Source organism: Ammospiza nelsoni, chromosome 2, assembly GCF_027579445.1.
Source record: "Ammospiza nelsoni isolate bAmmNel1 chromosome 2, bAmmNel1.pri, whole genome shotgun sequence".
Classification (NCBI taxonomy): domain Eukaryota; kingdom Metazoa; phylum Chordata; class Aves; order Passeriformes; family Passerellidae; genus Ammospiza; species Ammospiza nelsoni.
This window is the reverse complement of record NC_080634.1, coordinates 38,472,392-38,497,488: the sequence shown is the minus strand read 5'-3', so window position 1 is coordinate 38,497,488 and position 25,097 is coordinate 38,472,392. Positions and strand designations below refer to the sequence as shown.

The window sequence follows — 25,097 nt, the reverse complement described above, 5'->3', positions numbered from 1 at the left end:
AGAATGTTTAACAGTATAGTCAAGTTTATTCAATAAGAAAATAAACACTGGAAGATATGGCTGAAATCTAAGTAATAACTCACTTCACCTATGTACCAGCTATGAATTTAGCTGTTAAAATCTCTTCATTTGCTTTGATGAATCCTGTCTAGTAGAATATTAGGCTACATTTAACCCTGTGACAGAAAATACATGAAGCCATGAACAATTGTAACCATCTCCAGTTACTTGTATTTTTCTCACTTTTTAGCATAAACCATTCATAGACATTTTCAAGGAAGGTATTGTTATTAATTAATACATTATTCCGTATGATATGCATAATCAAATTATGAAATCATCCAAACAAAGAGAATCCAAAAAACAATAAAGGATTTTTTTCCATTCATTTCTATTAAGGACTAAAAAGTTTCCATTCCTACACGTAGACTTAGTTCATACCGAGATGAAAATGTCAGGATCCAGCTCATTTTTCATTTGCAGATTAGAACATACTTGCCTAATCCAAATGTGTGTCACTGCTGTTGCTGCTAAGAACATTGATTTTCTGCCCAGCTGGAGCGTTACAGAAAGTGAGAAGTTCACAGACTTATCTGACTTGATTTTCAGTGTAATCAGTTCAATTACACAGCAAAGTTGCTACAAGCCACTCTGAAGAACAAGAGGCAGAACAAAGAATTTAAAATGCATGTGTAAAAGGAGACATTTAATGGCCTCCAAACACTAGGGATTTTACAAGATTTGGGGTTGGTTTCACCTCTGGCACCAGTCAGAGATTTTTTTAATATCTAAGACCATAATTCAAAGAAGTTAATAAATAGTTGTGATCCAGATGAGTAACTCACTCCACTCAGTGGCCAGGTTCAGGTCTCAAAAGGCTAATCTAATCGCTTGGTATTGATTGCCTTTAGACCTTTGAAGATGAGACGTTTATGCGATTGCTTTCTTTTAGACAGAATTCCTAGTACCTTTTCATCCCGGTGAGGGTGTTTTAAAAAATGCATCTTAACACCAAGCAGAAGCAAAACCCAACATAATTATGTGGTGAAACTCTGGCTCAATAGACAGTACTGGAAAAAGGCAAGTCCTCAAAGACACAGGAGCAGAAGCATATTTATTACATTTACCAATCTTTTAAATTATTTATTTTGCCTGCACTGTTAAGTGATATTATTTTTCCCATGCTGTGCAAAAGCCGGAGGCATGGATGGAACAGCATAATTTATGGTGATACTCAAACACAGAGCAATACCAGAATACACATCCCAAGTATCTGTGATCTAAGTCATAGACGATAAAGAGTAAATAAATAGAGGCTGATGCTGTTGAATTATCTTACTTTGATTGGCAGAGACTACAGACTTAAGAAAAAAATAGCAGTTTCATGTAAATGAACAGTGAGAAAAGAATCTGGAGGAAGGTGATAGGTCACTCATGCAGGTACTTACAGCAGGATCCTGACATTAAATACTTCTGTTCAAAGCAGTGAAGTTGAAAACAAAGGGAAACTATGGAGGCTGGGTCATCACAGAAAAAGGTCAGCCACAAACAAGACATAGAGGGCACTGAAAGTGAGGAAAGCAGCTTATGTCTGCCATGGCTGGGAGCAAGGACGCAGAGACAGGGTTTATAGGGAAGAAGAACACACAGTTATGTACAGGTGTCCTGGTTACAGCTCCCAGGAAAAGGAGATTGGCAGTGATTTGCAGAGCTTTCTGAGTGCATCATAGAAAGGTGTAAAAATCCCAAAATCCATTCATGAATTAACCATGTGTCTTCTCTGAGATAAAAGTGTTTTTTCCGAGGGTGTAAAATTTCTTATAAAAGAAGGATGACCAATGTATCTCCAAGCAATTTAGAAGAGGATTAAGAAGAAATGAGTTTATTTGCAGAAAGGGAGATTAGGGAAATTTGGGATAAATATGAGAAAAGTTTTTCTGCTACAGGTACAAATGTGCACATAAAATGAAAGTGCAAAAAATATCTACCTGTTTGCTGAATCTCATTCACTTACAGCCATTTTTAATGAGTACAAAGGAACACACAGAAAGTCCATGGTTTCAGATGAACAGAAATTTGGTTTAACAAATGTCCCTTTTGGGTTTCCAGATAGAATGAAGGAATAAAACATGACTGTCTAGTCTTTTGCACTGCAACATGCAAATCTATTGATTAAATGTAGGCTCTAATGCCAAAATTGGTTTAATCAAAACTCAGCCAACAAAACATAAGTGCTGTCAGAATGGAAAGGTATTTTCCATATTTTAAGGAATGTGTCACATTTAAACATCACATTCCTCAGGCTCAGCATTCCTATACTTTTATTTTTAGACAGCAAATAAAAGTAGAGCAAAGGTAAAATTAATTTCTGTTTTTTAAACAGTGAATTGGAAAGCATTTTAATTCTCCTGAATAAATCCTGTGTGTCATTGAGTTTGATATTCATGCTTGGGCACTGGCAAGACTAATTATGTTCCAGCCCTCATTTTTATGCCCCACATTTCAGACCTGGAACTCAAACACGGTTATTACTACTTTTACAGTGATGCTGGGTCAGATCCAGAAATTTCCAAAGGCAAATCAACTGTAAGGCATAAGTCCAGATCTGAATTTTCTAGCAGCCTGATATAATCTGAGCCAGGAGCCCACACAGACGTGTTGCTATTTTTTTTTTGATTCAGAGAAAGAAGCAGTGTGACACTAAAAACTGTTATATGCTCTGGTTTATATTTTTAAAGCCTTTTTGATATTAATTAATCCTGAATTTAACACAACAATAACTCGAACACTTTAATATCTTGAATCTTCTCATTGTTGTTAAAGAATTCATCAAGCTCCTCCAAAGTCTGACTACAAAACTACATTTGTTTTTCCTTCCCTTTATGTTCCCTGATTTCTTCCTTCAATATATTAGATGTATGTGATGATACTCTTGACATGACCTCCTTATATTGCAATTCCTTTTCCAACTGCCTTTCTGAGCCTTTCTGGATCATGTCTCTCTAGCCTTAAAAATTAATTTATAACTACATTTATTCAGATTATATACATTTTATATTGGATGTTTCAATTTGCCATTCTTTTCTCTCAGCAGCTCCACTTTCTATATAGATTAAAATAATTCATATAGGCATGTTTGCAAGTACAGAGAGTTTTATGCCACTATTTAATGTACTTTTGTACCTGTAGCAGTTGAGCTTTGTCGCAATTTGTGACCAAAGAAACTGAATTGTGTAGAGAAATAATAGCACTGTTAAGAAAATTATATGGAGAAATAGGTATCTACTTACCTTCTCCTAGGACTACCTGTGGCTGATACTCTTTTTTGCTGATCATACTGCACTTGACAAGAGAAGCCAGACTGCCACTGTCTTGTGGGCACCCAGGGCTGAAGGTCCAGCTCTCAGCAGATTTGTGAGTGCTCTGAGATAGCAGCTGCTGTGCAGGTTTAAATAGATGTAAAACACCAAAGTCAGATAAGTACTCTGAAAAAAGCTTTTTAAAGTCACCTCTGGATTTCAATACATTGACTTTGGTCTCTCAGTCATTCTGAACATTTTGGTGCTACCCAGCATGTAAAATGTAACTGCGCTGATACTGGCTTTCATTTAGGAAGAGTGAGTTAGAATTGGTCAAAAGCATTGGGTGAGGGAATTACACTGGAAAGTACTTCCTTGTCAAATTTCAAAAATGTTCCCGAACAGCATTAAAATGGGTCATTTCTTTGTTTTCTTATCTCAGTAACACTGAAAAGCTTTGATTCAAGCTTTTAATTTACCTTCACATTGTTTCACTTTTATGCTATGTATTTTGCCTCAGCATCAAAATTACATTTCCCAGGGAAAAAGGATATTTGAACTGCATGAAATTTCCCACAGAGCAAAAAAATGCCTCTTTTCTTCACTCCAAGAGCCTGTAATAAATTAAAATAGGAAAAAAAATAAACTACTGCAATTGATTTTTTAGTAGAAAAATACACCCAGAACCTTACAAATTATACAGAACTGAAAGTTATTTTATCATTTCACATCGCTTTGCTAGAAAGCTCTGATAATAGACTCTGGAAAAAGGTTCCAAAATCAGGTATTTTCCTATATCTTTAAACAAAGGACAATTTAACTAGATATGAACAATATGGTTCTTGTGTACAACCTTTCCTCTGTTTTACAAGACACAACACATTTCTTCAGCGCAAGTTTCTGGGATGACTGACTTGGTGGCATGTCATCCAGAGCATACAGATCCAGGGAAAGTTACGCGTGCTCCCAAGGAGCACAACAGGCATAACATGGACTGCTGACAGAGATAAGAAGCCACACACTAGATTCTGCAGAAGACAGACACTACCATGTTTTTTTTTGAAAGATTACTGTTGTCCTGATTTTTCTTAAGGAATTCACTAAAGCAAAGGAAAGAAAATAAAGGAAAACACATTGGTTGATGGACTTCAAGTACAGTGAGCAGAATGTGAAATTGGGACACATTTGCCAGCAAAACTAAAACTCATCTCTGTCAGCCTCTTGTCCCTCAAAACAAAACTTATCACAAAGAATCACTTAATATTTTAATGGCATATTTATGGAAATTGTGTAGAAACTAAATTGTGATATAATCATGGAGAAATGTTATGAAATATTTGGAGGCTGTAAGATATGCCTGCGGTTTTCACCGTAATGCCTCTTATGACTTTGTAATAAACAACATTTTGATCACTGAGAATTTTTAAATTATTATTATTATTAATAATAATAATAGTAATAATAACTAACAATTTCCCTTCATTTCAGTGCTAAACTCATGGCAAAGCAAGCAAATTGCTCTGCACTTTGAAAAAAAATATTCTCCCATATTGTGTCTTATATTTTTTTCTCCTCTTTCTCCTCAGGGAATTAAATAAGGGGTTGAGGGATTGCCTGGAATGTAAACTATTTTCACTCTTTTACCCTTTATTAATTCTTTAAAATGCAAAGTATTGTCATCTTTGGAAAAGTTAAAAAGCACAAATAACATATTAACCACAGTAATTTTGCATTCTTCAACATCCTTGCTTGATGAGGCTTTGTGGTATAACAAGCTGGCAAGCAAAAAAAAATAGTATTTCATCTTTCTTGAGAGTAAAAAACTGGGAAAAAAAAGAGGAATGAAGTTTTACATCAAAAATATGTAAAATGATGAAATCTATTAAAGAATGCTTATTTCATGCTCAGTACTAGAAGCAGTAGCCACATTTCAGAATTTGCTTCAAAGATGTAGGTTTGGTTTGTTTTGTTTTTCGATATTTGAAAGAAGGGGATCATTCCTAGAAGAACTATTTTATTAGTCTCTGGTAGCCAGGACCACCAGTTCTGGGAGCTGCTGGAGTAGCTCTGGAGCGTGGGAAGCAGTCCAGAGCTGGCTCACCATGCACAGGGACTAACAGCATCCATAAGTGCTTTCTTGGATCATTGCCCATAAGTACACTAATTGTTTCTAAATAGATCCAAGAAATGAACCGTTGCTAGTTGGAATCACTTTCTCAGTGAAAGAACATGTTTCTTTTTCATCATCTACATATTTGTGTGCTTTGGAGACTTGACAACAGAAAAGAACAAATTTGGATGAGGAGTTTAGTGCTGGGCCCTCTCCATATAGTTAATCATACAATAGAATCATGGAATATAACGGCTTGGACTGGAAAGGAAAGACCATAAAGATCAAGTAGTTTTAGTTCCCCTGCCATGGGCAGGGACATTTTCCACTAGACCAAAGCCCTATCCAGCCTGGCTTGAACACTTCCAAGGATGGAGCATTCACAGCTAAACTGGGCAACTTTCTCCCATGACCTTCAATTTCTTCCTCTAAACCTGACCTCTTTCCATTTAAAGCCATTCCCCTTTGTCCTATCAACTATGTGACCTTTTAAAAACTTCAGCATAGATTCATAAATAGGTTGATATATTCCAAACACTGTCATTCCCATTAAATTCATCCGTGCCACCTTTCCTTGTCATGACCTTGTGTCAGGAAAGGTTCTTGACTGAAGACAGCACTCATGGATGAGTGATAAGGGCAAGAACATGTGCTAGAGCTCCAGCAGTAGCAATATGCAAGAACTCTTGAGTGAACAATGTGTTTAAGGCTACCTAAAGTATAATTGTTGCAGAGACAGATTTAAAATATTTTTACTTTTTTTTTGTTTTTATTGTTAAGAGGCTACCTTTTAGCTTGTGTGTTTGACCTTCCCTTAAAACCACTGCTAGGGTTACTGGGGTAAGGGTTACTTATATGCTTCAAGTCTGGCATGTCAAAATACTTTGTAAAATGGATGGAAAGTAACTTTTAGATTTGGTTTTGATTGGGTTTTGTTAATGCTGGCATTTTTAAAGGCTTTATTATAATATACTAAAAAAGTGAAAAAAATTATTTTGTCTTAGTTTTTGTGATATTCCCTTAAATACAGAATCTTGTGGTACTATAAACTGACCTTGGCAGGTGGAATTTGTCCCTATATGGCCAAGTGAAGCAATAAACTTCTCAGGTGAATGTGTTCTGCAGCTGCAAGAAGTATATTAAAATTCTCACAGCAGCTAAACCCCTCACAACTCCATTGACAATTGCCAGCAGCTTCTAGGAAGAGCTAAGCAGCCTCATTATAAATCATCAGGTGAACGGAATGAGGTTCAGTGTTTAAAGAAAATCAGAATAATAATTTCATAAAATTGAAGCACAAAGCCCAGTGGAGAGCAAGAATTAAGAAGCAAGTTATTAGATTTTTAAGCAATCATATGCAATAAAGCAGCTGAAATATTGTTTTATGATAAATAATATTGCCAATGCAAATTTGATTCATTCTAATGGCTACTGTAATTAACTGCATGGTGTGTAAGGTGCTAATTTTGTGGATGAATAATTGGTTAAAACAAGTTTTATGTATTGCAGTGTAATATGCTTGTCCAATTTTCCACTTAATTTCAATTAATATGGGTTTTACATGTACTCCACTGTTGCAGTTTTTATGCCTATTATTTTTAATTAGGGAAAAGAAATACCTTGGTAGAACAGAACAAATGAGCAGCACTGTGTGTTTTTCCAAGTTTATTTTTTTCATTAACATACTTCAAGTTGGTATTGTTTAGCCTTCCAAAATGTTAATAATCACTGCTCCTGAGGTTGACTGGAAATGGTGGTGCCAGCTTCCACATAAAACAGAGGGGGAAAAGGAATCTTTCAGTTCTTTCATTTACTTTCTGACCTCTACACAATGTTTTTCAGTTCTAACTATGTGTTTTATTACCCTTCCTGGTGTTTCCAGTGCTGCAATAGATTTTAGTGATTAGAACTATGGGATGATGTCATTGTTCACCACTGAAAAGGTGTGCTTGTATGCAGTCACAGCTGCTTTACGGCAGAATTGATCACCAGCTGGAGATTCTTACCCTTTTCCAATAAAGGTGCCTACCCATCAGAATGGGTTCTTGTCTTCTGGATGGATGTTGTTAAACTAGATGAAGGCCACCCTGAGAGTCATAGATTAGCCTTCATTTCTTTGAAGAAAAATATTGTCTGTGCCTCAATCTTCTCATGGCATAAAATACGTCTCAGACTGTGCTGCCTCTGCAGCTCAGATGGGCAGGTGTGAGCACCACCCCTGCCCCTCACTAATGCCTCTGTGGCAGGCATACTCTCATGGAGTGGACAGGTTATTTACACTCCTTTTACTCTGGGCTGCCCACACAAGGGACCCCCTAGCTCCTAGGGTCACCACTTGGTTGATAAAAGCAGAGCAAATGTTCTAATAGAGCTTTTTGTTTGTTCTGTCTCCAGAGACAAATGTTTCTAGGTGTCAGATAAATATCCAGCACCATTGATGCAGTTGTTTTATCTCTGACTCTTCTCACTTCCCCAGTATTAAAGATCTTGTGGCCAGAGTGCAGCTGGAAAGAAAATCTCCAACCCACCCTTCCTTAGTTTGCCTGGTGCTGTCAACAGAGGAAATCTGTGTTAGTAATAACAGTGTGATATAAAAAATAAAGATATTCAAGGTGCTGTTGAATTTCTTTTTTCTGTGCATTTTACAGAAGCATATATAGAGAATAGAAATGCAAACGTCATGTTTTGAAAGCCAAAAAAAAAGTAATTTTCACCAATTCTGGCTAAACAGAGTCATTGCCTAACCCACACTGTCAAACCCTTCACAGATATTTTAATGTGTTCATCTGTATTGCATTGTTATCCTCACTGGGTAAAGAGAGAAGAGCAAGAAACGTAGAAGAAATATTGGGGGGAACTTTTGGTACAGAAAAGGGATGGTGCCTAGGTCATTCTGTTTGCACAGGATTAGCTCCATGTCTCTGAAACAAAAGTGTTTTCATGGAATTATAGAATGGCTTGGAAGAGACCTTAAAGATAATGTAGTTCCAATTCCTCTGCCATGAGCAAGAACACCTTCCACCAAACCAGGCTGCTGAGAGCCCCCACCCAACCTGGCCTTGAACTCTGCCACAGATGGGGCATTGGCAACTTCTCTGGGCAACAGAGTTCACTGATTTTCCACAAGTGGAACTTTTTTATAAGGTTTCTAGGGAATAAACCTCTTACTAGCATTCACACTTCAACTAATATTTCTGAAGGTTTGAAGAAATTTCTGCAGGTGGAGAGAAGTTCCTGGGTTCCCTAATATATTATGTTATAGTGTCCAAGGTGCATGCTTTAAAAATACACATGAAAGAGCAGCACTTTAAAATCAACACAGGTGAGGTTGTTAGCGTTCAGAAACACATAATCACGGGGGATTATATGCAATGCTTTTTATTAAGAGCTCTGGGAATCAGGGTATATTCAACCCAAATCTGACTCCGACCATACATCCGAAATGATCATGTTTTATACTCTATTGTTACATAACTTTCATGTTAATTATTAAACTTATATTGTTCTATTGTATACATAAATTTAGCCCCTCTCTGAATTTCCAACATAGTTTCTCACTATTCTTCTTATGGTTATATAATAATTAAATTTAATTATTAAACAATCATCGCATCTAACAATTATATTATTTATCATACTGCTTACGCAGGTGCAGTTGATCTGGGAAAGCACAAAGCCTAACATTTTAGATTCTATCTTTAACTTTTTCCAGGGTTCCACTATCAAGGTGAGCTGATGAGCTGTAGAGAGAAATATATCTGAATAATACAATATTTAAAGAAAACCTCTACTTTCCTTTCTTCATTTTTATTCTAACATGGTCAGCATGTGTACCAATAAAAACATCTTTTATGAGCTATTTAAGACATTTAAAATACCTTTCCCACTGTTAACAATTAAGCCACCAGCAGACGTCTGAAGATCTGGCTGTATCCCATCACTAAACCCTCTGCTTGCTCTCTGACAGGCCAGATGACTCTGAGGACCCAGCATGTTCAGGACTCCAAGATGGGCTTTGTAATCAATGCAATATACTCCATGGCCTATGGGCTCCACAACATGCAGCTGTCCTTGTGCCCAGGCTACGTGGGCCTCTGTGATGCCATGAAGCCCATAGATGGTCGGAAACTCCTGGAATCCCTCATGAAGACTAACTTTACCGGGGTCTCTGGGGACATGATCTTGTTTGATGAGAATGGCGACTCACCAGGAAGGTAACAGCATTTGTAAAACTGTTTAATAGCAGAGATGATAACAGCACATAGTAGGTATGTGCAGAATTTGCAACAGAGCTAAAGTCTTATACTCCTAGTTCTACATTTCCTGATTACTGTGCTTATTTTGCAAAAATAGAGAGGGTTTTTTTAATGTGCATTTTTTATGGCATTTCAAGTTAGAGATGTGGACTTTCAGGTGCAAAAGCTTCCTGCATTAATTTGCATTTTTGTCTGTACCATTTAAAAGTATTATTACTGAAAACAAATTATCAGACCTTTATGTTTGTAGACTATGATGTCCACCACACCCTGTTTCTCTCTTTATGTGGGACTTTAAGTGTATGTGTTTGGTTGACCTATAAACAATCATAGCAAACTTAGTTCTTCCATTAAGAAAGCTAAAACAATATCAGTAATATTATACTGACACATCTGGGATTTTTTTTAAATCAGAATTGTTAAAAAACCCGCTTACATATATTCCAAATGAAATCTTTCCACTTGCATAACACACTAAGCTATCAATCCATACTGTGCTGCTCTAAGACAAATTGAATTTAAACAAAGCTTATTTTGTTGGCAGCATGCATAAATATGTATACATACATCTACGAAATATAAGACAAATTTCTCTACGACACATGCATCCATAGAAATGCACATTGGAAACAGTCTTGAAGTGAGGATTTTTCTGTATTTCTGCCTACTGAATTTTCAGAGGAAGAACAGCAATTATGATATTATCCAAAGTATATGTATTTCCTATATTTTGATGTATTTTCTGTCTTGTTCACTGCTTTTGCTCTGGTATTGTTTGAGATAACCCATTATGTCCACATTATTGGAAGGTTTTAAACATCATTGTTATGGTTCCATATAAACATATTATTAGAGGGAAAATTTTTATACTATATACTCATTTAAATTTTGTCCCCTCCCACTAATGTGAACAAAAAGAAAATCAATAACTTCCTAGTAGAAATGGGTTGGAAAATTTAAACTCATTGGTCAAAATATTTTGACATTTCCAAAAATTTCTGCAATTTCAAACCTGATTTTTTTCTTCATTCTATTTGCAAACCTGTAAATTCAGCATTCTCTCCAAAAGCAGGCAGGACATCCACCTACACAGCAGTCTGTGTCTGTTTCTGGAGACACAAATTTTCAAATTCTTCCGAATCAAACTTTAAGGAAGGGCACTGTGAGCTAGTAGAACTCAAGCACAAACTGGCAGAAACCTAGGAAAATTTCAGATGGAAATTTATTTTCAGAGCATTTTTAGCATGAGCAAGGCTGTCTTCTGCTAAATGTTTCTATTTTTACAAATAGCTGAATTTTGAAGAAAGGTGTTAAGTCTGAATTTTTCTGGCCAAATTATTTTTAAAAGACATCTCAGACTTCTTTAAAAGGATTTCTTTTTCGTTTAAAGGTGGTCAGATGCAGTGGACTGTATCCTACCCCATTCCAATCAGTTTCTTGTATAAAAATGACTGTGATTAGTGAGTGATGTGTGACCTGCCAAAAATAAATATGTGACTTGACAACATCAATAACAATATCTAAATATTGCAAAGAGATCTTTTGCTTTTCTTTTCCTCATGTTTTCAGTCTTAACAAGAATAATTTAGCACCATTTGTTGCAATGAATTTAATTGAATACGTTGGATATTTTTAAATTCTAAGAAAGATGATGAGGAAATTATATCACGTGAAGTCATTTGCTCAGTCACAATTCAACATAAGTATTTCCCTGAAGAGCATGGGGACACCATATGGAATGTGTACCTCATAATAACCCAACTTTAAGAAGGTCCAGCTTCCCTGGATTTGTGTGATATTTGTGTCTACCCAAACTAATGAAGTGTGAGTGGTTACAAAGTGGTACCAGAATTTGTTTTCTTTTGAATCAGTTATTTGTCAACAATAGTCACATCATTAAATCCAGTCTATGTGCTTAAGTCAGACAACATTGAGTCAAAATGTACTCTTTCATGATTAAGATTTTATAGGAAGCTCCATTTCTAATTTCCAAGTTTTGAGTAGTATATAGTCTTTTAGGCATTGTCAAACACTATTTGCAAGAGCTTGGAGATGGTGCAGTCGTACTGGAACAACTCATCTGCCCTGTTCCCTTGCACTGATAACTCCGTCTTCACTTTGTAAAACAGGAATTTAAATCCTCGCAGCTGTACTGTGGTGGTGGTGTTAAGCAGGAAATCAGAACATAAAAAGCCTTTCTGACCTAGATAACTCAGGATTTTAATGTATAGAAAAAAGGTTTTGATATTATATAACAGATGATTAATCCTACAAGATGCTTTGAATCCTGACCCTATTTCAAAGTCCTTTATGTGTATGCTGAGTTTTAAGGAGTCTAGTGTAGGGCCTGTTTTATGTGAGTCAGGAGACATGGAAATAAAAACAAAGAGTATGGAAGCCATGATTCCTCAGGAAGATAACAATTATCTTTAAATACTATCAAAACTCTAAAGAAGAAATTGAGGAGGGAAGAACAGGCATGAAGAAAACAAGATGTTGCTGTTTTGACTGTGCTACCAGCAGAACGTGTATTCCTAGCAACATCATGGCACTTCTGTTTTGAAACAAGTATTTTGCACAGTGATTAGAGCACTGCTGGAAATGTGCTATTGTACCATCTGGTCTCTCCTATGCTAAAGTGACAAACTGTCCCTGTATTTTCTCAAGGAACCTCCAGGGAACCAGTGACTCATGAGCCTTCACTGTAGCAATGGGCTTACTGAATCTGGCTATTTCTACCCATCCATCAATACTGCTCTCCACAGAGAAGAGAGACAAGACTTATTAAGGCAATACTATATTAAATTTGTTAGGTTCCTTTCCAGTATTCCCCTTGTGATGGAACTACTACTGGAGAGGATCATTGGCTTAGTTTCTGTGGCCTGTCAAACACTGGCAGCACTTTTGTTAGCGTGTCCATGAAACCCTAAACCGACAGCTTTAACAAAGTTACACTCATGGGAGTGTTGAGTGTCTGACATTGTTGAATAATGGCTCTACTGCGGCTTCTGTGCTAACTTTTTGATTAGTCTGTTTAATCCTTGACAAACTGTTACTATGGCTGTGAACCTCCGACAAGATTTAGTTTATAACCATGTGCACAAGTCTGTTTCTTTGGGTTTGTGCTTGTGTTATCTGGATTCAATTATTGTGTGTCAGTCTGGCATTCATATCTCCAACTTTGAGATCATTGTTGAAGCTGTGGACATTTCCTTCTATATGCAATATGGAAAGTGAAATATTTCAAAATGTGGAAGTATAACAAATTTTTCATTCCACATGTGCTTATTTCTTCTTCTTTGTAAAGATTCAAGAACTATATAATGTGTGACATATCACATTGTCCATTCAGTCAGACTCCACTTTCATTTCCTTTTAGAGGCTGCTTACAGTCCTGATCCTGCCCTGCATGTGATTTTGGCACTGAGTCCCTGCTGTACCATAGTTTCCCCACTGTGACAGAATTTTTTATGATGCAAAGCATCTTGAGATCAATAGATGGACAATATTATAAAACAGTTTTCCTGGGGTTTTTTTTTGGTTTTTTTTTTACATCAAGACAGGAAAAATACTGATGTTAGATACAGTATGGCTACTGCTTGTCCATCTTAAAAGTGTTTCCTCAAAATTTCCTTAAAAGAGAGATATCAATGTATCTGTCATGGTTTAATCCCAGCCAGAAACCAAGTACCTTGTAGAGGCTTCCTCAGTCCTGCAGCAATAGAATCAGGGAGAGAACTGAAAGAGCAAGAGCTAGAAAACTCATGGGTTGAGATAAAGACAGTTTAACAAGAAAATCAAAAGCCATCAACACAAGCAAAGCAAACCAAACCAAGAAATTCTTTCATTTCTTCCTAGGTAGGCAGGTGTTCATCCATCTCTAAGAGAACAGGCCCAATAATGCATAATGGTGACTTGGGAAGACAAATGCCATAGCTTCAAACATCCCCTCCTTCCTCCTTCTTCCCCCTACTTTATATATTGATATACTGAATACTCCTTGAGTCACTTGGGGTCAGCTGAGTCTCCTCTCAACTTCCCATTAATTCCCAACCTCCTTGCCAACTTGACAGTGCAAAAAGGCCTCGGCTCTGTATAAATCCTGCTCAGCAATAACAAAAACATCTCTATATTATAAAATGTTTTCAGCATAAATCCAAAACACAAACCTATACCAGACACTGTTAAGAAGAAAATTACTCCATCTAAACCCAGCAGGGTATCTTACTAGAGAGATTGTTTGATTTAATGAGAAGGTTATTTTCCTAGTTTGTACACTGAACTTCATAAATTATACTCTTACAATACCACTCTTAATGCAACCCTGTCTATATGCTTTGCCTTCAGCACTAATTTGGTGCTGACTGACAGGAAAAAGATGTCTTCTTGTTTATGAGACAGCTTTTTAAAGTCAAGAGTGTCATAACCTTCTTGGTCTACATTGTTTTCTTGTTTGCCTTCAGTAAATTTCATATTGCTTAGACATATTAATTCTAACTCCATTAAACAAGAGGCAAAGAAAAACATGGAACAATTTCTTCAGGAGCTGCCCAACTTTTCAAACACGCCTTATAAAATAGTGCTAAAAGAACAGGAGGCCTGTATGGCAGAAAGGTGGGCTGGTGTTCAGCTGTAGGAGAAAGTGAGTCCTACATGGCTCCACAGACTTTCTGCAGGAGTGTGGGAACTGAAGAGAAAGTAGGAGGAAGAGGAACATGAAACTGAAAACTCTGGTGAGCTCTATCTTTGACCCAAAAGCAGCCTAGGACTGAGTCATGAGTACTTTTTCTCTTCCGCACCATATTTTACAAGGAATGGAATGTCTTTCAATCACCAAGGAATTACATAAAAATCATTATATAGATTGGAAAGATCAGCATTTAATGATGCAATGTTGGAGAAGAGAAAGGGGAAAGATAAAAAAAAAAAAGGAAGGGTTCCTGGACTCTGCGCCTCGAGAGTGATGTCTGATTCCTTTCTGGGTGCCACACCAAATTTCATCTTGCAGTCTTAGAGCACAGGAACTTTCCTTTGATCACCCAGAGGTTGCTTCTACCTCACTTTGAGAGTTTATCTATCATCTTCCTCCCTCAGGAGATGAAGAAGCACATGCAGACAGTGAGAAGGACATAGTGTTAAGAATTAGCTTTATAGGTTTAGATTACTCAACATCTTCTATAGAGGGAACTGGGGCTCCATATGCTATTGGCTTCCAGGGCTGAAAAGTAACTTTTAGATTAGCAGATTTAATTCTCTTTGACTCATTTCATTGTTTCCTTCAAATAAATAGTCATTCTCAGAAACACAGTCAATCCCAGAGTGTTCAGGGAACATTTTATTGTGATGGAAAAAAACCCCAAAAACTCCCAGAAATAAACCCAAAACAAAACTTAATAAAAAGCAAACAAAGAAAACATTCCAGCCCCACAACTTAACACACAAAGGAAAAGCAAGATTATGATATCACAGAAACTATTGTGAGATACTCAAGGGTATTGTACTCATAATTCTTTAAATTTTTTCTTCTTCATTTCAACATGCTTGATTTTTGACTGTATGGTATTCCTTTAATTTGAAATATTTCATGATGTTCTCCTCAACTCAGCTATGTCTCTCCTTTCTGTTTCCAAAGATATGAAATCATGAATTTTAAACAAATGGGGAAGGACTACTTTGATTATATCAATGTTGGCAGCTGGGACAATGGTGAGCTGAAAATGGACGATGATGAAATATGGTCAGAGAAAAGTAATATCATCAGATCTGTGTGCAGTGAACCCTGTGAAAAAGGCCAGATAAAGGTAAATATTTTCTTCATTTTCTTCAGTGTTGCAGTACGCACAGCCTTGAAATTTGAAAGCAAATTTTTTCTTGACTTCTACATGGAGATAATATCCCACACTTAAATTAAAATGTACAGACATGTATTTAATTATTATTCTTATCATAATCATATAACTATTTTATTAAGCTGCCATTTTCTTGACTCCACTGTCTGTGGACTGTTGCCCATGATGCTTCCTGCAGAATAGTCAAAATACTGCAAGTCCGTAGCTTACCTTGAAGTCATTTATATTAGAGCCAGTGGAATGAGGAGATGGGCATGTTCAACCATAAAAAATATCAGGTGTGATTTCTGACAAGTCTCACTAGAGGCTCAATTTTCTCATGTGTTAAAACAGCATGACTGAAAATTGGGAAGCAGCTGCAGAGAAGGGCTGGTGGGAGCATGACCAGTCTCTGCAATACAAAATTAATCTCTTTAGCCTGAGTTTTACAGAATTTTAGGGCACGGTCACTCTGTTTAAGTCACTAATTAGTCTTTGGCAGATTAATTTAAGTGGGTTTCAACAGACTGATTATATTTGTCTCCAGTGTAAACATAAGGAATTACGTCAGACTTATGAATAATATGCTATTCCAGATAAGGAGTCATGAAAACAGTTAAGATCAAGCTTGGTGTAGAACGACTTCTATCTCTTCATTGACAGTAAAAGACACCCAGACAGGACAGTTGGTTCTGATGAAAACACACCTTCTGCAGACACATAAATGCAGGTGTGAGTTACCCCCACGGTCGCTGAACTCAGGTTTGTTAGCCTGCTCCAGGCAGTCACACACGGGGAGGACAGAGATGGACAAACAGCTAACATCTTCAGAACTCTGTGTCTCTGAGCTCCTTTATGATCTGTTGTCACAACACAGCTGAAGGGAAGTATCTTGTGATCTTCATTAACAGTCACCTTCCACCTTCTGCCCGTGCTCCCAGGGATTCTCTCAAGACGATCCTTCGCTACGAAGCCAAGTCATCACACACTTAGATATACGCTTGAAATCTGGCATTGGAAATGTTCTGTTTACTCCTCATTTCGTTATTGATCATAAATCTCAGAGTTTACCTGACAGTCTTTGTCTTCATGGTCTTCACAGATGATGGTGGGACCTTGACCCTACCGGGCTCTGTTGTGGTTTTCCTGCAAACTTCTCTGTGACTGAGTTATTATGCAGGGATTTAAAACATTGAGTATAATGCTATTCAACATTCAGCTGGAGTTGGGGAATCCATCCACAGGATCTGATAAAACCCAAATACAACCCAACTCTGTATATTTGAAAGAGTGTGGACATATGATTATTTAAATAAATACAGGTTCAAAGGACTGTACAGATGACAAGGGGAAAGGAAAATAATATTTGTTTTAAAGATTATTATTTCTCTTAAAAGGGACAGAAAAAATAACTTAAAGTTAAATGATACAACAAAGAATTATGCAGGAAATGAAAGATAAAAGGATGAATAAATTGCTGGCTAAGAAATTTAACTCAAAAAAGTCTGACTTTACTCTGAGTCTTGAGGAACAATTATCTTGATTTCTAGAGGAGGATACATAATCCTTCTCTGGCAGTTCTAGGTAAGAAATTATCAGTGTACCAGTGTACTGATAGATTTGTCAAATTCCAGGTATTTTACCGAAGATCTTCATTGACCAGAAAGTTACACAGAAAAGGGTAAATTAATTGTTCTTATCAAATTTTAGGTGTTTAATAATAACATCAGGTTTTTATTTTACCATTTGATTTTCTTGACTATTTTATAAAAACAAAATGATGGATTTTATAATATGCCAAGGTAATCAAAATATGTGACTTAAATTAGTACAAGCTTTCTAAAAATTGATTTTCCCAAATTAAAAAAAAAATCCCAACTTTTCAACTTTTCATTCTATTTAAAAATTAAAAAAATCCCAACATTTGATTTATTCTGGAGGAAAGATATTCTGTTTTGGAAGTAGTTCTAGTCTCAATTCTTGCAGAATAAATCACTTAAGGTCTTCTAGCCTTTCCATCATTTAACTGTTTTGGAGTTTTGCTGTTTTTCTTTTCACACTCTACAATTAAAAACAAAGTAAAACAAAACCAACCACACCACAAAAAATTTGAAGTTTTTCAAGTCCCCATATTGGCGACGAAAATTAGTTAATAGAATATATTTTTCAATGCAGCATTGCAAAGTACAATCCTATTCTTTTTTATTATGCTCCTTTACATGTTTGTTTTCTTAATTGAAATTGCAATGAAGTAATTTGCCTTTAAATACACTTTCTGAATTCATCATTGCAAAAGATTAAAAAAAGTCAACCTATTTCTTATGCTATAATTGGGAGTATTTGTTTGTAAACTGTCTGGGAAGAGGAGAGAAACTGGGAATACTTTATTTCAAAAGAAAAACATATTGACAAGAAGCACAGATGTTCCCAGAGATGATAAATAAGGGTCCTTAAAAATCTGCATTTCAATCATAAGCATGCAATAACATTTGATAGTAAATTATGAAATGAGTAATCAGGTCAGATGTTAGAATGGAGAAAGATAAGATTCTCACCTTTAAATGGTAATTAGAAATGCAGTAATTAAATAATTCTGGAGAAAGCATGTTCAGTTTGCTGTCTGGAAAAATAACTTTTTAATAAATCACTCACTATTGGATGAAAAATAAGCACCCAAAAGTCTTTGAGTAACCAGCACTTAGGAACATAGTACTGCTGACATGTTTCTCTGTATGGACCACCTTGGAGTGAATTATGTGTCTTCATTATCATGCACTGACTTCTGTAGGCACATTAACATCTATGGAGCTTTGTAAATTCTAAGAGGGAAAAAACCTCATCTTTTTTGTCACCCTGTACCTTCACTTATACTTCTCTGGGGTTGGTGGATTCTTTCTTTTGGTACCTACACACGATGGGAGAACTAAGAACTTTTGTCACATTTTATCTTTGAAAACATATAATGAAAAGGAATAATTAAATTTCAAAATCTCTTCTATTCGAAAAAAATACATTAAAAATTAAATTAGCAACTGGGTGAGCACAGATGTGTGTTTATGCTGCTAAAATAAATGTCAATTTTTGTCCCAGGTGATCCGTAAAGGAGAAGTGAGTTGCTGTTGGACCTGCACTCCTTGTAAAGAAAATGAATATGTCTCTGATGAATACACATGCAAAGCCTGCCAGCTTGGCTCCTGGCCCAATGAGGAACTCACAGGTAAATGAGTTAAGGTTGTGCTTGTGTTGTCAATGAAAATGCTCATCTAAATGAGCTGAAGAAACAACTGGCAGACACAGGTGAGTATGAGGATGATTTTGATCAGAGGGAACATGGGGATAAAGCTAGGGTTTGAACTGAAGCTGATATTTATCTCCTGAACCTAATCCAGGAGCTATTCACATAGCTCAACTCCTTTCTAAAGACCTGAACTACTAGATCCTGAAACAAAAAAATAGGTCCTGGTTTTGTATTCAGTCCTGTCCTAACCTCTAGCTGGTAATACAGATCTTAGCCTTCCTCTACAGAAAATAAATGCTTATCTTATCAAAGATATTATTAAGAAATATTGAATTTAGAAGTTTTATTATCCCTCTAAGCAGGGGAATAGTGCACTACCTTCTTTTTTAATCTGACAAAGTTCTGATTTAGTTTCTTTATTTACTGCTGCTAAAAGCTCGAGTTCTCCAAACAGACTTTGGTTTGCATTAGTCCTTTGTTCATCAGAGTCTTCTGGAACACAGTGTTCATCCTTGGCTTAGACCTCTGTGCTCTTGCAGAATACCAGTTAGGCTTCTCTGGAGATAAATTACTCCAACATTGTATCCCACAGCCCCTCTTCTTTATGACTAAGAAACAGAATTCAAGTATTCAAACGCTCGGAGCACAAACCACTTCAAAACACTGTTCGGGGATCATGTTCTCACTGTGCCAGGCTTTATACAGACAAGGGGAGAAAAGACAGGTCTGTGACTAGAAGTCACAGACCTGATTTGCATATAGCTTCTACAGATGAGGGGAAGCACTTTGAGATGTGAGGGAAGACAAAGGAAAATGCAGTTTGCTGCATGAATTTATGTAAGTGGGAGAGCGTAAGGCAAGGCTTGGCCTCTAGGCAGATTTTTATTTAGAAAGTTAATCCTTTCCTGTTTAAGGACTGTTACATTGCTGTGATAAATGAGCTTGGCTACCAAATTATTGCAAGAATATTATTTAACCATTGAACTGATGTGGTACTTTTCAGAAAATGTGAAACATTTTCCCTAAGAAAAATTATCTTTCAACTGAGAAAACTGGACTAGCAGCAAAATGGACTTTCCAGTTCTGCTGCATCTATGCTCCCGTAGCCCTGTCCCCCCAGTTCTGCCTCCCTGGGCAACCAACAACCAGCCAGCAAAGCCTTCTTCTCTTAGGAAAAGATTTCTTGTGTCAGGAGAATGGAGGAGGGGAGAAAAGGAGAATAGGCTGCGTGTTTCCCCAAAAATAGAGTATTGAGGGTGCAGTTACATTGTGGGGTACGCTTCTCAGAAGCTTCCAAAGGCCACGTTGCAGGTACCAGATATTACTGCACCAGGCTGGTCAGTTCATGAAGGTCAACTAATGCAATTGGTCAGCTCTTAAGCCTCCAGGGATTTTGTCTGAGATATTATATATCCCAGGCCAGACCCTTGTTCAGATGAGCACCTGAGGTTTTACCCAGCATAGATCAGCTAAAAAAGGAACTGCTGCAAGTCAATTAGGAGGGCATTTGTGCAAGTGCCAACAGAGAAGCCAGAGAACCAGTGGTGGGAAGGAAGTGTCCACTGACTTGGTGAAGTTTGTGTAATTAGACACTAAGCACCATATATAAGGCGAAGTGGACTGACCAGGCCTCAGGCTGACCCTCAGGCTCTGTGCTTTGAGCTGGCTCCCCAGGACATACAAATTTCCATTATTCAAGCATGGTTCACCATGTCACTGAACATTGTTCCATGTTCAATGACATGGTGTTATGGTCTCCTGGGAGGATTCACCCTCTGAAAGTCTCACTTTGCCCTCACAATGGAAAAGTAAGATGGATTGGCCTCTCAAAAGCTTCATAGGTTGAGTTTTCCACCTATAAATGACTGTTTTTAAGGAAATCAGTTGTATTTTTATTCAAGCTGATAGATTTTTGTATTACATAAGCAAACATTTTGTTATTTGCAAAACTACATATTGCAAACCATTTCTCTGGCTTCAGACATGCATTTTATGCCTTTATGGGGACCAAAACCAATCTGTACACAAAGGAACCCTTGGCATCAGTGCCAAGCAATATTCCTCAGGAGATCTAACACTTGTTCCTCAGCCAGGCACAAATTTGGCAGACCCTATTTGGAAACCAAGCCCTCTTTGGCCTCCATGAGCACAGCTGGTGGAATGTGCCCTCCTGGTAATAGGACACTCATCTCACAACTCCAGAGCTGCCTAGTCCCCACCCAGCTCCTTATCAGCATGATGGTTGTATCTTGCCTTATTTCACTTTATATCACAAAGGGATTTTAAGAAATCTATTGCCAGCCCATCTATACAAAACAATGAGTTCTATTTTTAATGATCACATTCCTAGCGCCAACTTTTGAGCTTATAAAAAACCTACCTCTCAATCTTGTTTAAAACATAGGATTTAGTAATAAATGTGCATCAAAAGTAAGGAGAAGTTGGTGTATTTTTTATTCTGGCAAGGAAATTCCCTTTGTGTTTATTAAAGTATACAGCAATCTCCTTGAAGTGTCCCTACATCTGATACTGCAGCATACTAAGTCTCTTTGCTGGTTGATAAAGCCATTTCCTAGGAAATGTCAGCTCCACAAGGCTACACATACAAAACCTCATTAGAATAAGTCTTCCCTGCGTGATCACCTTCAGATGAGAGTCCTGTAAATTTATCAGCCACATACCTGAAATGGCTTTCAACATGGAGCTGCACCTCACTGTTTGCCAGAGATCTGACCTTGGATAAAAACTTATTTGGAATCCTTTCTTGGCTCACATAACAAAACACAGCTTACATCTTTCTTATGCTCAATGATCAGCATCAGTTTTGTGCCACTAAGTTTAATAAATAAAACACATAGTGGCAGGCATGTTACTGACAGAAAGGAAGACAGATTAATGCACTTTTTCAGCCACCTATGGAATATCAGAATTCAGATACAGCAGGGAAAAGACAGAAGGGTTGCAATATCTGTAGGAAAACAAATTTATTCTCAGAACAGAAAATGACATTGAAGAGCTGAAGTACAGAAAGGCACAGAGATTGAAGAGCTGAAGTACAGAAAGGCACGGAAAATCCAAAGGTAGTGGAAAAGGTAAGTGGGAACAAGAGTTTCTCCTGATTAAACCAGTTACTGGAAAATATCTCCACCTAGAAGTGAAGGTGAGGCAAGAAAGAGGATGTTAACTGCCCATGTTTTATTTTGTCACAAATTTTAGATAGCTTTTGCATGCAAAATTCCCCAGGGATCACTCTCCTTCTTGGACAGAAACTTAGTAAGTTGCTTCCTTTTCTTAAGATTTATATGTACTATCCCAACATGTACCAGAAGTAATCTTCTTCCTCCTGGCCTATTATCAAGTCATGCTTCCCAGTGAGCTGTAGCCCCTCTAAGTCCCCGTGTTTTGTGTTGGCAGTGTCCATCCAATACAGCACCAATTTACACACTAATGTGCCCAGCATGGCTGAGCCACAGACTCAGCTACAGCAAGAGGAACTCAGTGGTTTAAGTCCAGAAGTATATGCCAGTCACTCCTCTCTTCCTCAAAACTCTTATTTGCATTCTATTCACAGCAGGTGTAAGAGAAATAGATGCCACCCAAGCTTAGATCCACGTGGAGGAATTTTCTTAGTGCTGATGACCAACAGTAATGCTGATTTTTCAGAAGATTTAGGAGAATCTGAGGATGTGACCTTCTGCATTCAAAAATGATGCTCTAAGTAGATCAAAAAAATTTTGTTCAATGTCCCAGAGCTTTTCCAGTGTAGTAGGAGCATCTTGGTTCAGTTACCAGTAACATTTAAGGACCTTTTGAGGTGAGAAAGAAGTAATTATTCTGTCTTTCTGACATTCATGGACAGCATACAACAATACAAAAACCAGTTTTGTCTAGTGACTTCAGGAATGGCAAGAAAATCAGATTATATTAATTTCAGTGACAATTGGATTATTTTCAGGTTGTATTGACATTTTTCTCAGTCTCTGTGTATTCCAAATATGCTGACTATTTGATTTTCTTAATTGTATTCCCATGAAAATAGGAGCTTAACTATTTACACCTCTTGAGATGTTTTCTTTGCTATTCAAGGGTGAGAGTATATATCAGAAATATTTATTTTTTCTATAGCTACAAAAATGCTTTCACCAAATAAAGTTCAGTAAAGCCAGGATAACGGGGTGATTTTACTGCCCATCTGGAAGTGACAGATAAGAGATGGATTATCCAAAAAACCCTCGGATGAAAAGGACTGAAAAATGTGTGTGGTAGGGTCTGAGCCTCAGTTGTCTCATAAGACTGGATTCTGCCCCTCACTCAAGCAGAAGGTGATTCATCTCTTGCCTGAAATATTTTCAAAAGGTAACTGCTTGCTCCCATCAGGCTGCTTTCTTGTATTCCGTCTTGCAAAAATGTTGCAGCCATGGGTGATTTCAGCAATTGTCTGACGCAGGTCAGAACACAATCTAGTCTGTGCTGACATTGATTTTTCTGCTGAAACATTACTAGGACCTTGCTTTTTGATCATAATTGTTAAGGCTATAATTGAGGCTGAGGGTAGGAGAACACAATTTTCATGTGGTTATTTCTAGTGTTATAAATGCACATCAGCAGAGATGTCCTGTTTTCTGTGCCCTTTATTTCTCTTCCCTTTTTATTTCTTACTCCAAAGGAAATGTAACTATTGCCATAAGTCACTTTCTCTCTATTCCTCTTGGAAAAGGTGTATGTGGATGAGTTAAGGGTTAAGGTGGCAATATTATGACCAGGATCTCATTTTCTGCTCCCCTGGTTCTGGGTTTGCACACTTTGCTTTCCCCAATTGCTTGTTCCAGATAGAGTGTTAACTTCAGCTTCCAGTCCAGCATGAGCCACACAGCACTTCTGGCTCAAGCGAGCTCATGCAATATTGCTGAGCTCAACAAGCAGCACTTGGAGTCTCCCAGGCTGGATGAAGAGGAACTCGCCAACAAAGCCAGAAGGATCCACTTGTAATTGTGCCTTATGTTATGGAAAGTTTGCATTTGGAACAAAACATTTACAACACACAGAGCCGGCACTTTCTAGTGAAGCTTAAATCAAACCAGTAGAGCTAGCATAAGGACAGACCTGATTGTTGTAATTCATCAGTTGTTCCCATCATTCTGCATACTTGTGTAATTAAGGAATAATTTCCCATATGGTCGCAAAGTAACTTTAATGTACTATTCTAAGATTCATGGCTTTACCTCTTACTGCTAAATCCACATATTCCAGTTACTGGGGACTCAAGCCCCTGAGCTGCAGGTGCTCCAGCTTTCATGGTTTAAGATATGACCAGCCCCAAATCCTGTCCTGCAGAGGTGGCAGGATACACACATGCCCAGTCAGCAGCTGCCTCTGTTCCCCATGCAAAGCCACCTTTGCTGATAGTTTCAGGAATGGGTGCCAGTCTGGGTGCTGCAGCTGCTTTTGTAACAAGTTCAAAAGGTCCCACCAGAGTAGGGCAAATGATTGGTGACTACAGTAATTTACCACAGCACCAGAGCAAAGTTCTGACATGTTAATGTCCTCTCTCCATTCAGATGGTCCCGATTCCATGTGAAGGTCAGGGACCTTATATGACCCCCAGGACTCTGGAGAGTGTAATCCTCTGTTTGGATAATGTTGGGGTTGAAAAAAAAAACCAAATTATAAAAGCTACCCCATCAGCTTTATGCAAATTTTTATTCTGATGCTGACGTTTTTGCATCTCAGCTTACCATATATGTGGAAGCCTAAATAACTAATCAAGAGATCCCTCTCCCATCTTTTGGGATTATAACAAGAGAAAAATTTAGGAGAATTGATATAAAATATTTAATTTCATAACATAAATAGACTTTGAATAATAAGTGCTAAATACCATATGAAGACACATTCATTATTAAAATGTGGTTACATTGTTGTTTGCATTTCAGCCTTAAAATTTGGACTTCTGTTAATCTTGGAAGGATGTTTGAAAAATCACCAAGGAAACTAAATCTATTTTAACAGGTCAAACTTGCTGACCAGGATGCCAAATCCAACTAAAAATATTTAGAACTTACTAAACTAGCAGCAATTTTCTGCCAGTTTTATTCTCCATGCGCAGGTTCAGTGAGCTTTAGCTCATGATGTTAACTCAAGAGAAGTTATTGAATTAACTTCACTTTTCAGTCTCAATCCTATTCACAATCCCTATCCTGTCAACTTTACCTTTGAAAATAGTTTAGTTCTGTATTTTATATTGGTTACCAAGGAGGGGATTTCTCAGTGCTAAGCTAATACAGTTTTATAGATGCTGAAGGCATCTTCTAGGTGTCAAGGTTGTAATAACAAATTAAAACCATGCTAAGAATAAAATCCACAGAA

At 37.3% G+C, this 25,097-nt stretch overlaps 1 protein-coding gene across 3 annotated transcripts in view; it reads left to right on the top strand.

The window, feature by feature from the left end:
- The window catches only part of GRM5 (glutamate metabotropic receptor 5), a 240,770-nt gene that overhangs the window by 181,159 nt on the left and 34,514 nt on the right, over positions 1-25,097 (top strand). For all 3 annotated transcript variants that reach the window (XM_059493282.1, XM_059493280.1, XM_059493281.1), the window contains 3 exons: positions 9,377-9,623; positions 15,298-15,466; positions 18,584-18,710. In XM_059493282.1, coding sequence (XP_059349265.1) covers positions 9,377-9,623; positions 15,298-15,466; positions 18,584-18,710 — 543 coding nt within the window. The remainder of the gene's footprint in view (positions 1-9,376; positions 9,624-15,297; positions 15,467-18,583; positions 18,711-25,097) is intronic.